Source organism: Plecotus auritus, assembly GCF_963455305.1.
Source record: "Plecotus auritus genome assembly, chromosome: 5".
Classification (NCBI taxonomy): Eukaryota; Metazoa; Chordata; class Mammalia; order Chiroptera; family Vespertilionidae; genus Plecotus; species Plecotus auritus.
Genome location: NC_137776.1, coordinates 145,508,202 through 145,521,824, shown reverse-complemented (window position 1 = coordinate 145,521,824; position 13,623 = coordinate 145,508,202). Strand labels below are relative to the sequence as shown.

Sequence of the window (13,623 nt, the reverse complement as noted above, 5' to 3'; positions counted from 1 at the left end):
GAGATCACTATTTTGCAACCCCTAATAAATAATTAAATGATCTGCACAATGGTGGCTGCTAGTATCACAAAATGAGACAAGCAGACATTGTATCTCCTGATGGAAGTATACATACCAACTAGGTAGGGAATAGTTTCACCCTCAGGCTCTCAAAATTAAACTTGAACTTGAGTCTCATCAAGCCTTTAGCTCTGACTATCTACCAATTCATTGATAATATTGGAAATAGAACATGCTAAACGACCCCACAAGAATTCAGTCAGCAAAATCTGGACCACATGAAGCTTCATATAACCTAAATTCTTCCATCAAACATTTTTAAAAGAAAAAAAAATGGAGGTGATGTATACAATAAAAGAAAAGCAAGAGATTAGCAATTAATCATAAGATATGAGCTTTGAATCTTGATTCAAACAATTTACAAAGAAAAAATTATAAGACAATAGGGAATATTGGAAACTGACTGGATATCTGATAATATAATAAAATCATTATTTGTAAGTGATACTACTATGGTTTTATTGTGAAAAAAATGGTCCTTATAGAGACAACTACTATAATATTCAAGGATTAAATGAAATAAGGTGTGTGAATTGCTTTAATGTAATCAGAGTAGAGGGGGCAGTCCATGAAAGAACACTGGCTTTGGATCAATAATTATTGCAGTTGGTGATGGGCACACGGATGTTCATTATATGATTCTCCCTACTTTTGCTTTAAATTTCCAAAATGTTTCTGTAATGTTTGCAGCGAAAGCTGGTGAAATGGGAATCAGATCCTTAACTGGGAATTCAGACCAGGGGGAGTGTGTGGAGGGACAGGGACACAAGTTTCTGATAAAGGGGTTTTGAATGGAATTGTTCATTATGGAAAGAAAGGGCTACCTAAGTGGAGTACATTTCTGGTTACAGTAAAAATACCAGGTGGATATTGAGCATGAACTGAGGACTTGAATCAACATATTTTTCAGGCCCGTTCCAATTTAGTGATCTATGAACTTCTTTTCAGTCTCTTCTGAAAAACCACCTGATTCAAAGCATTAATGACAAAAACACATACAGCATTTGCTTCCGTGTGCTTGTGTAGCGTGCTTGGATGTGAAGCAGAGAACCTGGGATACAGAGCACAGGCAGGAAAGTAGAATGAGAAGGGGCCTATTAAACATTTCAGCAGAACAGGCATGACCTGAAGTATTATGCAGACCTGCTACGTTGAACTTATTACTGCTGCGAGTCCCGCTGCGTTTCTTTTAGTTTCACTGAAAGATAAGGGTGGCTTATCACGAGGTAACAAACCCAAACATCCAGTTTTTAAGACACTAATTTAACAAAGTTTCAGGAAACCATGCAAAGCGATCATTAGGAGGACACAGCCCTATGCTACCTGGGCATAATTTTCTTTTCTGTATTTCAGACGTGCCAATTTAGAATGTCTGAGTCCAAACTCCCATCCCAGTAGGCTTTTTACAAGAGTCAAAATTCAACTGACCAGGAAACTAAAAGAGAAAAGACAAAGAAAGCTACATTACTGCCAAGTAGTTTTTAAGATTATTCTGTAAATCTTGTACCAAACACTTTAATATTCACCACCCAAACTGACTGTTGTGTTTTCTTAAAGGATGAAATTAGGCTTCTTATCAGGTTCTTTTAATCAAGGAAAGAATAATCAGTGAATGCAGGTTTTGCTAAGTCCACCTCATCTACCATCAAGACAGCATCTCTGCATTATGAACCCAATTTTGATTCTGGCCCATGCAGTTAAGTAATCAAACCCCATTTCTGGAATTTACAGTTTTATTCTGCATGTCTCATTATAATTTGGCGTCATCTGGCGTGCAGCAGCCCTCTCAGCTTGCACTATTTGCATATGGGATTACCCATCCCTGGCCTGGAATCCCAGCCACTAGCCTGAGGCGGTCTACCAAGGACTATTTTTTAATTTTAATTTTATTTTTTTACATTTGAGAAACTGGAAAAGTCACATTGATGTGCATGTACATTCTATCTGAAGATGGTTACTACTCTCTCCTCCCCAGGCAATTTAGGCGTTTTTGTCTTTTGGATTCTTCTCATCACTAGATTGCTAAGAATCATTTCTTTTACTCCATTAATTTCCTGGCCAAGTTCACTGTCAACCAAAATTAAGGAAAAACAGCATTCCAGAGGCCTCTGTCTCAGATAACTTTAGAATTTGAATTCTCAATGCAGGACATTTAAAGGCACTATCATCTTTTAGGCATAGTCAAATTCAGTTCTGTGAATATGGAAAATGATGAAGCCTAAATGACCGACTCTCTCCTCACTTCATATCAACCTTTAATGAATACTTACTAAAAGCCCTACTTATTGGTAGAGAAGTCGATTAAAATAAGTGCAAAATGTGCCTTGATCACTAGAACTCACCCCAGTACTGGGTGAAATGAGGAATTCAGAGAAACTGTTTGATAAAAAGAACCTGAATCAACATATTAAGACGACAAGCACAGAATAAGTGAGCTCTAGGGTCACTGCCATCTGCTCGCCAACAAGAAAATGAGTTACTAATTAAAGAAAAATCATGACTGAAGTCTTGATAAAAACAACTTTGTTTCTGTTAACAGACTCTTCATCATGTTAGAGTCAGGCCCAAAGGGCCAGACTACCCACATATTTTTACTCTTTGAAAGCGAAGCTGAGAAGATAAATTACCAGTACGGAATAAGTTATGCCATGCTCAAGGAAATTCATGAAGGTTGTAATAATTTGCACCGGGCAAGAATGAATATTATCTGAAGTCATTTTTCCAAGTGGATCATTAATTACTGGCCTCTTCTAGGAGCACTCTGACTAGTTAATTACAGGTTAACTTATTCCTAATATACTGACTTCCATCACGACCATCACGTGGGACAATGAAATCATTATGATCATCTTGAGTTAATCAGCAAGTTCCAATTAGGGTTCTGCTATGGCACCCTCAGTGCCATCAACTGATTGGGCAAACTGGCTTAAATTAACCAAACTTCTGCCCATTACATGCTCCACTTACTTGTCATTAAAGAAGGTACCATTTACTATTTTATCTTTGGTGTGAGGAACATTATAAATGCTGGGGGGTGGGGGGGGAAGAAATCTCTGCTAAATAAGAACGAATGCATGCATGTTTTCGTGCATGAATAAATATCTACCTCCTAGGAGCTCTGAGTTAGTTGGGATTTTCTAGGCTGCAAAACAAATATGGACCGTACCTAGGATCCAAGTTTGCTTTTTCTTAGAATGATCACTATGACAATTTTTCTTGGTGTTAATTTATTCATTCAGTGAACACAACGTTTTAATCAAGAAGGAGCTATTATTCCAACTCAGCCAAGCATGTGTTTGGCGCCCTGGGCTGGCATCTGGAACCTTGAATATGGGGAGGGTTTCTCACCATCCCCTCATCAGAGTGTCTCACTGTGCTTAGACCCTGAGCACTGAATCCCCCCTGATGAGCTTCCCCGAGATAACATTTCACACATGTTGTCACAAGTCATTACTGGAAGAACTAAGTGCTTTCTGTGTGACTCCACTGAGAGATGTCTCTTGGAAGCTTAAGCCTGGTTTCCTCTGGACTTCGTGCCATGTGGCTTTTCTTCTTGCTGATTTGTGTTATATCCTTTTCATGGAAATAAATCACAGCCATGCCTATGACTATGTGCTGAATCATGCTAAGTCCTCCTAATGAATCAGCAAATCCTGGAGTGGTCTTGAGGACCCCCAACACAGGAAACACAGTGAGTTTAAATAGTAATGAAATGAAAGCGTGGTATGCTGCAGTCGGGAGCTCATGGGTGAGGTGAGGGGGTTAAGCTGGACGTTATGATGGGGGCCCATCGGTTGGCATGTGCTCTTCTAGATTCACTATTCAGTTCCACTTGCCATGTGGAACCAGAGGCAATTGGAGCAGGAATATAAGAAGACAGCTAATCCAGAACCCTCGTTTTTTCAGATGAGCTAAGGTTGAGAGCTAAAATAACTTTTTATAAGACACAGAGCTAGTTCAAAGCAAATACTAGCACGTCAGAACCACATCTCAACCCCCAGTAGTTCTTACCAGTAAATCATCTGCCACCTGGCTGGAGTCAGTCCTCTCTCAGAAGGCCTCCTGCTTGCAACCAAGATGTGCCACATGGTTGCAGATTCGCACCATGTTGCATTTTCAATTAAAACAGCTAAATGGACTGTTTTAAAAGGATGATTTCCAAGCTGCCAGGACAATAACGCCACAAACTCCACCAGATTTTATTAGAGTCAAATGACAGCATAAATCATTAGGAAAATGTGTGCCAACCGGAGAAACAGCAATACCTCAAACTCTTGGAGTACTGAACGCCATCCAGTTGGCCGAGAAAGAACCATGTGGCTTAAAATCATTTTTTGCAATTACTATACTAGCTAGTTCATAGTTTTTGGCAGATATGTCCCACATGCATAGTCGAACTCAGCTCATTTTCACTCTGTGATGGACAAATGTTTTTTTGTTTTTGGGGTTTTTTTTATTCTTTTCCTCAGAAAAACCACCCATAGAGTTTTCATGAAATCTGAGGAAGTGCATCAATAAGTGAGCCCATTTGTTACATCCTGGCTTTAAATAATGCATATTAAATAGGCCACCCAATATTCATCACAAAAAAATTTTACTGTGCTAAGATGATGACTAAAGAATATCAATCATACTAATTACTAGAGTCTGAAAGTCAAAGAGCAAGATTTCCGGAGTCCTTTTTACTTTTCTCTCTTGAATAGAGCTTGCCTTTCAGAAAGCAGAAAACAAAAAATAAGTTATTTACTATGAACTTCTCAAAAATCATTATTAGTTCTTAATAGTTAAACAAGAAATACCGTACAATGCTACATCAATTTCTTTAAGCAATGAAATATTAACATGACCAAAGAAACGAAAGAGCTTTACTATTAAATTTGTTTTTTTCCCACATCCACCTTGCATTTCCAGGTTGTCTTCTTGGCATCTTATCAATAAATAGCCCAAGTGTTGAATTCCACCTACAAATGCATGCTGTGATGATTTAAAAAAAATGTTTGTCTATTCTACATTGAATATCCACTCCCTCCAAGAGAAGCATCCTGACAACAAGGGAACTCCCACAATCCATTTCAATTCCAGCATCTGTGCTAACTCTGTAGGGGATGAGGGGACACTATTAGGAGAGGGCTCACAGGCAGCTTCAACGGTCTGTTCCCTTGCACGGGGGTGGATGGACAGGCATTTGTGGTATTCTTCCAACTTCTTGTATGTTGGAAATATTTTAGAATAATTTTTAAAATATTTAACCCCCCAATCGGCATGCCTGGACCCTCTAGGAGGTGTTGTACTTAACCTTGCTGGCTCTGGAGTCAAAATGAATTTTCTCCAGGAAGGTCAAAATGGTTCACTGAAACCATCTCTATTACACTGAGTTCCCAAAGACTTGGCCGAATCTTCACAACCTTTCCTATCATATATCCTTGGTCTGTGGAGCATCTTTAAATAATACAGAAGCCAAAGGTTATTTTCAATATGTGCGAAGTGATAACATCTTCTCATATTAAAGCGGCCAGCTTCCCAGATAGAAAATTTTGTAAGTAAAAGGTATAAGATAAAGAAAAACAAGATAAATTGACCAAGTGTGCTTTAAAATGTCCCATAAATTTAAAAGCCCTTCTTCCCCCAGCTGATCATGGGAAGAGGGAAGCTAGCTGTGTTCACAGGGACCTCAGTTTAATGTATGGTAGTGCAGTGAGATTTCAAATGGGACCCTGGGTGCTAGCATCAGCCATCAATTAGAAACTTGTTAAAAATGCAAATTCCCAGGTCTCTGCTGAGGACGAAAAAGGGGTGGGCAGTACTCCTTCCAAATGATTCTCATGCTTGCTAGTTTTGAGAAGTGGATGGAAGTCTAACCTTTGAGGTCAGTGTGACTGGGTTCAAATACTAGGATCTGCCCCTGTTAAATGCTATGACTTTGACCAAGTTACTTAACTTTGTCTATGCTTTAATTTCCTCAACTGTAAAATGAAAATGATTGTTCCTAACTCATTGGTTCACTGGCAATATGATAATCATGTAAAAGTTTGGCAAAATGCTTGACACATACTAAGCACTCATTAAATGTGAGTGTCATTTTCTCAACTATGAAGATGATCAAAGACTTGCTTTTATTCCATTTTACTCATCTACTTATTCGGTGAGCATACACTGAGTGGCCAGGTTATTATGATCTCTGAACACATAATAATCTGGCCACTCAGTGTATATCCTATATAATAAAAGGCTAATATGCAAATTGTCCCCTCAACCAGGAGTTCGACCAGCAGGCAGGCCGGCCAACTGCCCATGTCCCCTCCCCCTGGCCAGGCTGGCCGGACCCCACCCATGCACGAATTCATGCACCAGGCCTCTAATACATACATATATACACACACCCACACTAGAGGCCCGGTGCACGAAATTTGTGCACTGGAGGGGAGGGTCTCTCAGCCTGGCCTGTGCCTTCTCGCGGGGAACGGGACTAAGCCGGTAGGCAGACATCCCTCTCGCAGTCTGGGAGCCCTTGCTCCTTACTGCCTGCCTGCTCGCTGCTCCTTAGTGCTGCTGCAGAGGCAGGAGAGGCTCCTGCCACTGCTGCTGTGCTTGCCAGCCGTGAGCCCGGCTTCACAGGGGGAGCACACTGACCACCAGGGGGCAGCTCCTGGATTGAGCGTCTGCCCCCTGGTGGTCAGTGCACGTCATAGTGACCAGTTGTTCCACTGTTCGGTCAATTTGCATATTAGGCTTTTATTATATAGGATATATATACTGAGTGGCCAGATTATTATGCATTCAGAGATCATAATAATCTGGCCACTCAGTGTATATTGAGCATTGACCACATGACAGACTCGGACACTCAATTACACAGGATTCGTGGCTGCATCAGAATGACCCAGGGAGTTCTGAAGAAACGCCACTGCCTGAGCCCTGCTCCATAGCAAATCAAAGAATCTCAAGCTTGGATATGTTATAAAAGCTACTCAGGATATTTTAACGGGAGAAGCAAACCTGCAAGCAAAAATTACAGCCCAAAGTCTAAGGAGCAGGGGCTAGCTGCATACACCTGATTTCAAAAAACTTTTAGGGGGCTTGTTTGCCCAGCAAACTTTCCTTGGCCTCACATACTCCTCTCCTGCTTTACTGATCTCCTTAGAAAGCACAAATCATGTCTCCCTGCATCTTCAGTGCTGGCTACCATGCTGGACCACGAGTTTGACGATGCAATGAGAAGGACTTATATGCATGTATATAAGAGTACCCAACGGATGCAAAACATTGGGGGGTGAGGCCTGTATGGGAGTGGGGTGGGGGGGCAATGGTAAGATATGTACACATATAATACCTTAATAAAAAAAAAAAAAAAAAAGAGAAGTGAGCTCTATTATTGGGCCCTCCTAACACCTGGAGCCTGAGCACCAACTTCCAGGGCAGAGTAGTCCATCATAGCCGTTACCTCCATAACCAACTCTTGTAAAAGCTCATTTCCCTAAATCTATTACCCAAGCCTGAAGGCTAGACATAATGGTTTCACACGCCAGTCTCCAAGGGGAGGAGCGAGGGGCAAAGCTTTTATAGCAATTAAAAGAGACACTCAGGCCCACTTCATGCCATTCATTAATCTCCATTCTCCTGTGATAAATATAGAATGACAGACCAGGACCAGGCTAAGGAGCTCAAGGGAGGACCCTTGAAGACTCCTGGAGCAGCCCTCAACTCCTCTGCAGCAGGGCCCAGGGCTCCGAGAAAGTAAGGAGGAGGAGTCCAGCACCTTGCCCCCTTGTGTCACCAGGGAGCGCTGAAGAATGCCCACTGGATATGCAACCCCACCCTGCTTTGCCTCGTAGCAATTTGAAGAACAGATAAAAAAGAAATAGCATGTATTGTAATGAGGAAGTCAGAGAATACTATTACAAGCAATGATGATTTTTGAGGGTTTTCTAGTGCCAGGCACTGTGCTAATGGCTTCTCATGTAGCATTTTATGTAACTGTGGCAACCAGCTTCCTAGTGACCCCTGCCTCCTAGTTTACACACCCTTGGTGCAGTCCCCCTCATTCACTGAATCACAGTTAGTACATGTGGCCAATACAAATTCCAGAAGTAACTGTCTGCAACCTCTAAGATTAGATCACTCAAGGCATCCTCACTTCCAACACCACCTCTTGAATCACTTGCTCTCAGGGAGCCAGGGCCCCATCAAGTGGACACTCAAGCAGCCCTATGGTGATGGCCACGTGGAAACCAGGCCACCTTGGAAGTGACCCTCCCCCACTTCAGTCAAGCTTTGAAGCTTCCAGCTGAAGCCCCAAACATCAGAGAACACAGAAGCCATCACCCCGGGGCCCTGTCTGAATGGCTGGCCCATGCGATAACTGCCCTAAAATCTAAGTTCTGTGATTTGTTATGGAGCAATAGCGAACTCACACCTAAGCGCTCAATACTCATAGCTGACAAGGGCTGAAGTGACTCAGTCACAGGCACAGTCAGTGAAGCGATGGGGACTGGACTCCAGGCATGCAGATTTGAAGTTCTGGCTCTCTTTCCATCAGACTACTGACAGATAAACATGAGGTGTGTAACCTACTTCCAAGCCCTTTTATTAAGGGAAAAGTTACCATTTAATAGAAGCCTTGTAAACAGTTTGCGTGTCCCCAATATACTCTGTTCACCCTCCATGGCAGCCACCATCCTGCCTGGTATTTCAGCCATTTCTCTATGGGTAGAAGTTCCTGGAAGGCTGGAATCCTGTCTTCCTGATGACAGCCTTGTACACAGTAGAAGGGTGTGGCTAGGATGTCATGTTAGTCCTGTGGACTCCCACCAATCTGCCTGCTTTGGCAGCTCTACTCTACCACTTCCAGGCCAGGTGATCTTAAGCAAATTACCTGATGCTTGGTACGAGCCCCCGACTCCCCACTCCTATAACAGGGCCAATATGAACACACACTTCTGCTTGCTTGCACTGCATTAAAAAAAACAAAACACTCATAAAGTGTTTAGCACATTGACTGGCTCATACTAAGTGCTCAATAAATGTTACCTATTTGAATTATTTTCAAAATGTCCAACATTTTAAATGCCCAACCAAAGCTCCTCCCTGAACCTATCCTCCTACTGAAAGAGAATTTCTACAGATATAGCAGTGGTTCCCGGGGGGTGAAGTGACTTCACTCTGCAGGCACTGAAACCTCTGGAGACGCCTTGGCCGAGGATCCTACGAGAGCCCAGCCTGCCGCCCTGCCTGGGGAAAGCTGCCCTTCTCCCCCATCCAGGGCCATGTGCAGACAGCAATTTGGCTCTTTCTTCCAAGAGGAAAAGAAAGGCAAGGAGGGTGTCCCTCCCCTTGGCCTAATAAACAGGGGAGGAGAGGGCTTTTGCTTCTATCCTGTCTCTTAATCCCATTACATTCTTATCATTTTGTCGGTGCAGACCAAGATCCTTAGCTCCTGCCAATACTCCCGCTAAGGCTTTCCCCTGTGGTTCATTCTTCCTTGGTCTTGGAGCTAATAGGCTGTCAAGTGTCTCACTGTCCCCTCAGGCCAGTGGTCGGCAAACTCAGTCTACAGAGCCAAATATCAACAGTACAACGATGGAAATTTCTTTTGAGAGCCAAATTTTTTAAACTTAAACTTCTTCTAACGCCACTTCTTCAAAATAGACTCACCCAGGCTGTGGTATTTTGTAGAAGAGTCACACTCAAGGGGCCAAAGAGCCGCATGTAGCTCTAGAGCTGCAGTTTGCTGACCACGGCCTCAGGCGATTTCTACTTAAACACTGCTTAAGAGTCCCGCCTCCCTTTGAACTTAGCTTTATGGCTCCTATTCTTTTTCTCTCTCTTTACATATGAAGAAGTTTCCTGTGTAAAATTCTGTTTAGGGTCCAAAATATGCCCACAACCTTTTACTTCTGGGTAAGACTAAAGAAAGGGAAATACCAACCACATTCACCCATATCCAAATAAACACAAATCCTAGCACTGCAAGGTGCTGGGTTAAGTTTTTTTGGTTTTTTTTTGGGGGGGGGAGGGGAGAAGGAAGGGGAGTAGAGGGTGTGTAAGTAACTTCTCCACTGTAACAGAGGAGATTTTTAAAAAATATTAATAACTAGGAAACAAAGGCCCACGTGAAGGATGCCACTAAGCAGGGACAGAAGGCCCAGGAGAGCAGAGGAAGAAAAAAAAGACACATGAGGACTCAGGAGAGTTAGAGCAGCCAGCCTGCGGTGGGGGCTCTGAAGGATGGGAGAATCCTGACCTGAGGTGAGGAAGGACAGGAAGAACACTCCAGGTGGAAGGGATGAAAGGCAAGGAGGTAGGAACGCAGGAGGCAGTTTGCAAAGTGCTACAGACTTATGGAGAAACAGGGACAGAGATTACAAAAAATAAAGTTGATTAGGGGAACATACACTACCCAAAATTAGCAATAACGAGCTTTAAAGGGGAGGAAATTAAAGGTGTTTTGCAGATTGTACAGCAATTTGGTGACATATGGATTTAATGATTAAGAATAAGTAACATTCACCTATGGATGAGGACAGTTCGGGGGGAGGGGGTAAGGGCAGAGGGTGGGGTGGGAACCGGGTGGAGGGGAGCTATGGGGGAAAAAAGAGGAACAATTGTAATAATCTGAACAATAAAGATTTATTAAATTAAAAATATATATATATATAAGAATAAGTAACATTCTAATCAATTTCTCAGGGATTCTGAACTTAATCTCTTAGAGAAGAATATTTTCAAAGGAGGCAATGTCAAGTGAATGGGTAGATCCCTCTCCTCAATATGTTACGTTTCCCTCACTCACAGTTTTGCTTGAACCACTGAACTAGCTACAAGTCAACTACTTTTCAACTAGTTGTGTTTTTTTCCTGGTCTAGTTTTAAAAACTATTACCTACAATGAGAAGGCACATATTAGACAACTTAAGTCAGGAATCTGTTATTTATCAGCAGTCATTTCAATGATTTCCAAGTATCCTCTAAAGAGACTGGTGTAAAGGTGGAATCAATGTATATCAGAAGTAAACACGATACTGATAGGTCTTAAGGATGTCCGCACCTTAGTATATTTTTCTATCCTCTAGCCCAGTCTTGGAAAGCTAGCGGAGTAAGCTCTCAAACAGAAATTCTGTGAATCAGAACTCACTTCCTTTTCTTCTTACACCCAAAGGGCCAAGCTCAAAAAAGGATCCAGAAACCATCCCAGGCCATCAACTAATCTCACATGGTGACTTCTTTAAACAGGAAGAAGTCCCTGCACACTGTTTCTCGGTCCTCCCAGTCCCAATGGAGGCTCCCTGCACAATATGAAACTGGAGGACACAGGCGCGGGCCAGGCGAGCTTACCATATACCACATGCTTGGCCACTTGGGATCATTGAAGTAAGTAGACTGGGCATGACTGAAGTCATAATCCCTCTTGGTTCGTTTTTTCACCACTTGTTGTTGGATCCACTCCACCTGCCAAGAAGAAGGACATCTGGTGAGTGTCCGGGTCCCATCCGGGTTAGCACAACATAAATGAAGGTCGGAAGCATGTACCATCTTGAGTCAATTCTGTTTAAGTTATAGACTTCATTCTGGCAACTAAGATCTCTGAGTCCAGGGACTCAGAGATGCTCTAAACATCTAGTTCTACTTTATTATATGCAGGTTAGGCTTTTTTGCCTTTTGTGACAGATCATTCATATCTCTCAATAATATGCTAACCTTTTCGTCTTTTCAGAAAGCATCCTCCATTCACAATTTATTGAGAATTGACAGTTTTTTCACCCTTACCTTATCTAAAGGTCAGCAAACTTTTTCTATAAAGGTCCAGATAATATTTTAGGCTTTGCAGGTCATATGATCTCTATTGCAACTATTCATTCTGATATTGTAGCACCATAAGCAATATATGAATATATGGGAGTGACTGTGTTCTCAATAAAACTTCATATATGAACACAGGTGGCAGGCTGGATCAGGCCCACAGACCACAGTTTGTGATTCCTCCCTTATGCTATACATCAAGTTGTTCTGGAATTAGACATCAAATGTAAAACTCAACCTGGGATCAAATGCTCTAGGACCACAAATTTTCAAAAAATGGCTTTCTATAATGTAGTGTGGTGAAAAAGCACTATTTTGGAGAATCAGAAAACTAAAGCCCTAGACATGTCTCTGGCAAAACACTGGAGAAGTCACTCAATTTTCTGAGCCAGAGGCTCCTTGCCAGCTCTAAAATTCAATTCAAACCCACCACATTTGAGGAAGTCTTAATATTTAGCTGCAACTTGGAACTTTGAGTTTAATACAGGATTATAATCTAAATGGTAGAGGTATGAATGAAAGTATTTTTTAAAATAGGTAATCATTATATCAACATAAAAATAAGCATGTTCCATTTTGAATCAAGCACCCCAAATGCAGTATCAGCCCTGGTGGCATTCTACAATTTGTTCCTAAATTTTTTTTTATTTCTTCTGGCCATAGCTATTTTAATCACAATACTCTAAAATGTTCTGTTCCACCCTTTACTCCTACTCTTCACAAAGAAATTACAAGTTGGGGGTTGGCAGGGGGGGACCTTTGTAGTCCACTGCTGTGATTTCATACCCACGCATTCAGTAATGATTTCAAAACCTCTCTTGCCTACTTGATTAAAGCTTATTGGAGGAGAAGGGATACGAAAATACTGACAATAAACTCAACATGCATAGCTGTAAATAAGATAGCAAAGGCCAAAAGCCAAACTAATAAATGTCTATGATTCTCATATTGGGAAATATATCCAACAGGAATATTGGTATGCAAGATGAATTTAAATAGTGAATTCCTAACATCCCTAATAAAGAGAACCGAATCACAAGGCCTCCTAAATAAATATCCAATCTCTTTATGATTAGGATCACAGCTAAACATCATATATTTGCCTATTCTGATAGGTAATGTAAGCAAAATTAGTTCAGGGAAAAAGTGAATAAATAAAAACTAATACTTGAAAAATGAAAGTTTTTCTGATCATGTTTTAATTAATCTAGACCAAGTGACTCTCTAGCACCTAATCATTCTATACCCTCTCCCCCCACATACACAGGCACATATGCACACTGGATAAGAGGTATTACATGTTATTTCTTCAAACTATTGGGCAACAGCTGTCAGTGAAGCTAATAGGAATCTTGTTTCTTTCTTTAATTGAAGAGACTGCTTTTTAGAAATTACATCGAAACTAATGTGCCATTAAGATGTGTGTAAATTTATTTTTAATGATGAAGACAGTAATTTTTAAGTGACTGTGTTTCTAAAAACATAGGAAACAAATCAATTTCCTTCTCAATCAAAGTGGAACAGCAAGCATGGGCATGTATATACTTTTCTATTTCCAGGAAACATTTTAATCTCTTGATTTCAATCTTTCTATGGTATGAGTTTCATTCACTCATGTATTCATTTAAAAAAAAAAAAAGCATTAAGTGCCAATTCTATACCAGACACTGCGCTGGAAATATGAAGAAGAGTAAAAATAGTCTTTGCCTTTGAAGGACTTAACATTTTACCAAGAACTATTTAGCAAGTATTCCACAACTCCCCACTT

General features: G+C 41.2%; 1 protein-coding gene across 4 annotated transcripts in view; it reads right to left on the bottom strand.

Annotated features, from left to right (window-relative positions):
• PCSK5 (proprotein convertase subtilisin/kexin type 5) overlaps positions 1-13,623 on the bottom strand; it is a gene marked incomplete at its 3' end in the record, with an annotated part of 433,646 nt that overhangs the window by 340,503 nt on the left and 79,520 nt on the right. For all 4 annotated transcript variants that reach the window (XM_080668429.1, XM_080668430.1, XM_080668431.1 and 1 more), the window contains exon 3: positions 11,391-11,504. In XM_080668429.1, the coding sequence (XP_080524555.1) occupies positions 11,391-11,504 (114 nt within the window). The remainder of the gene's footprint in view (positions 1-11,390; positions 11,505-13,623) is intronic.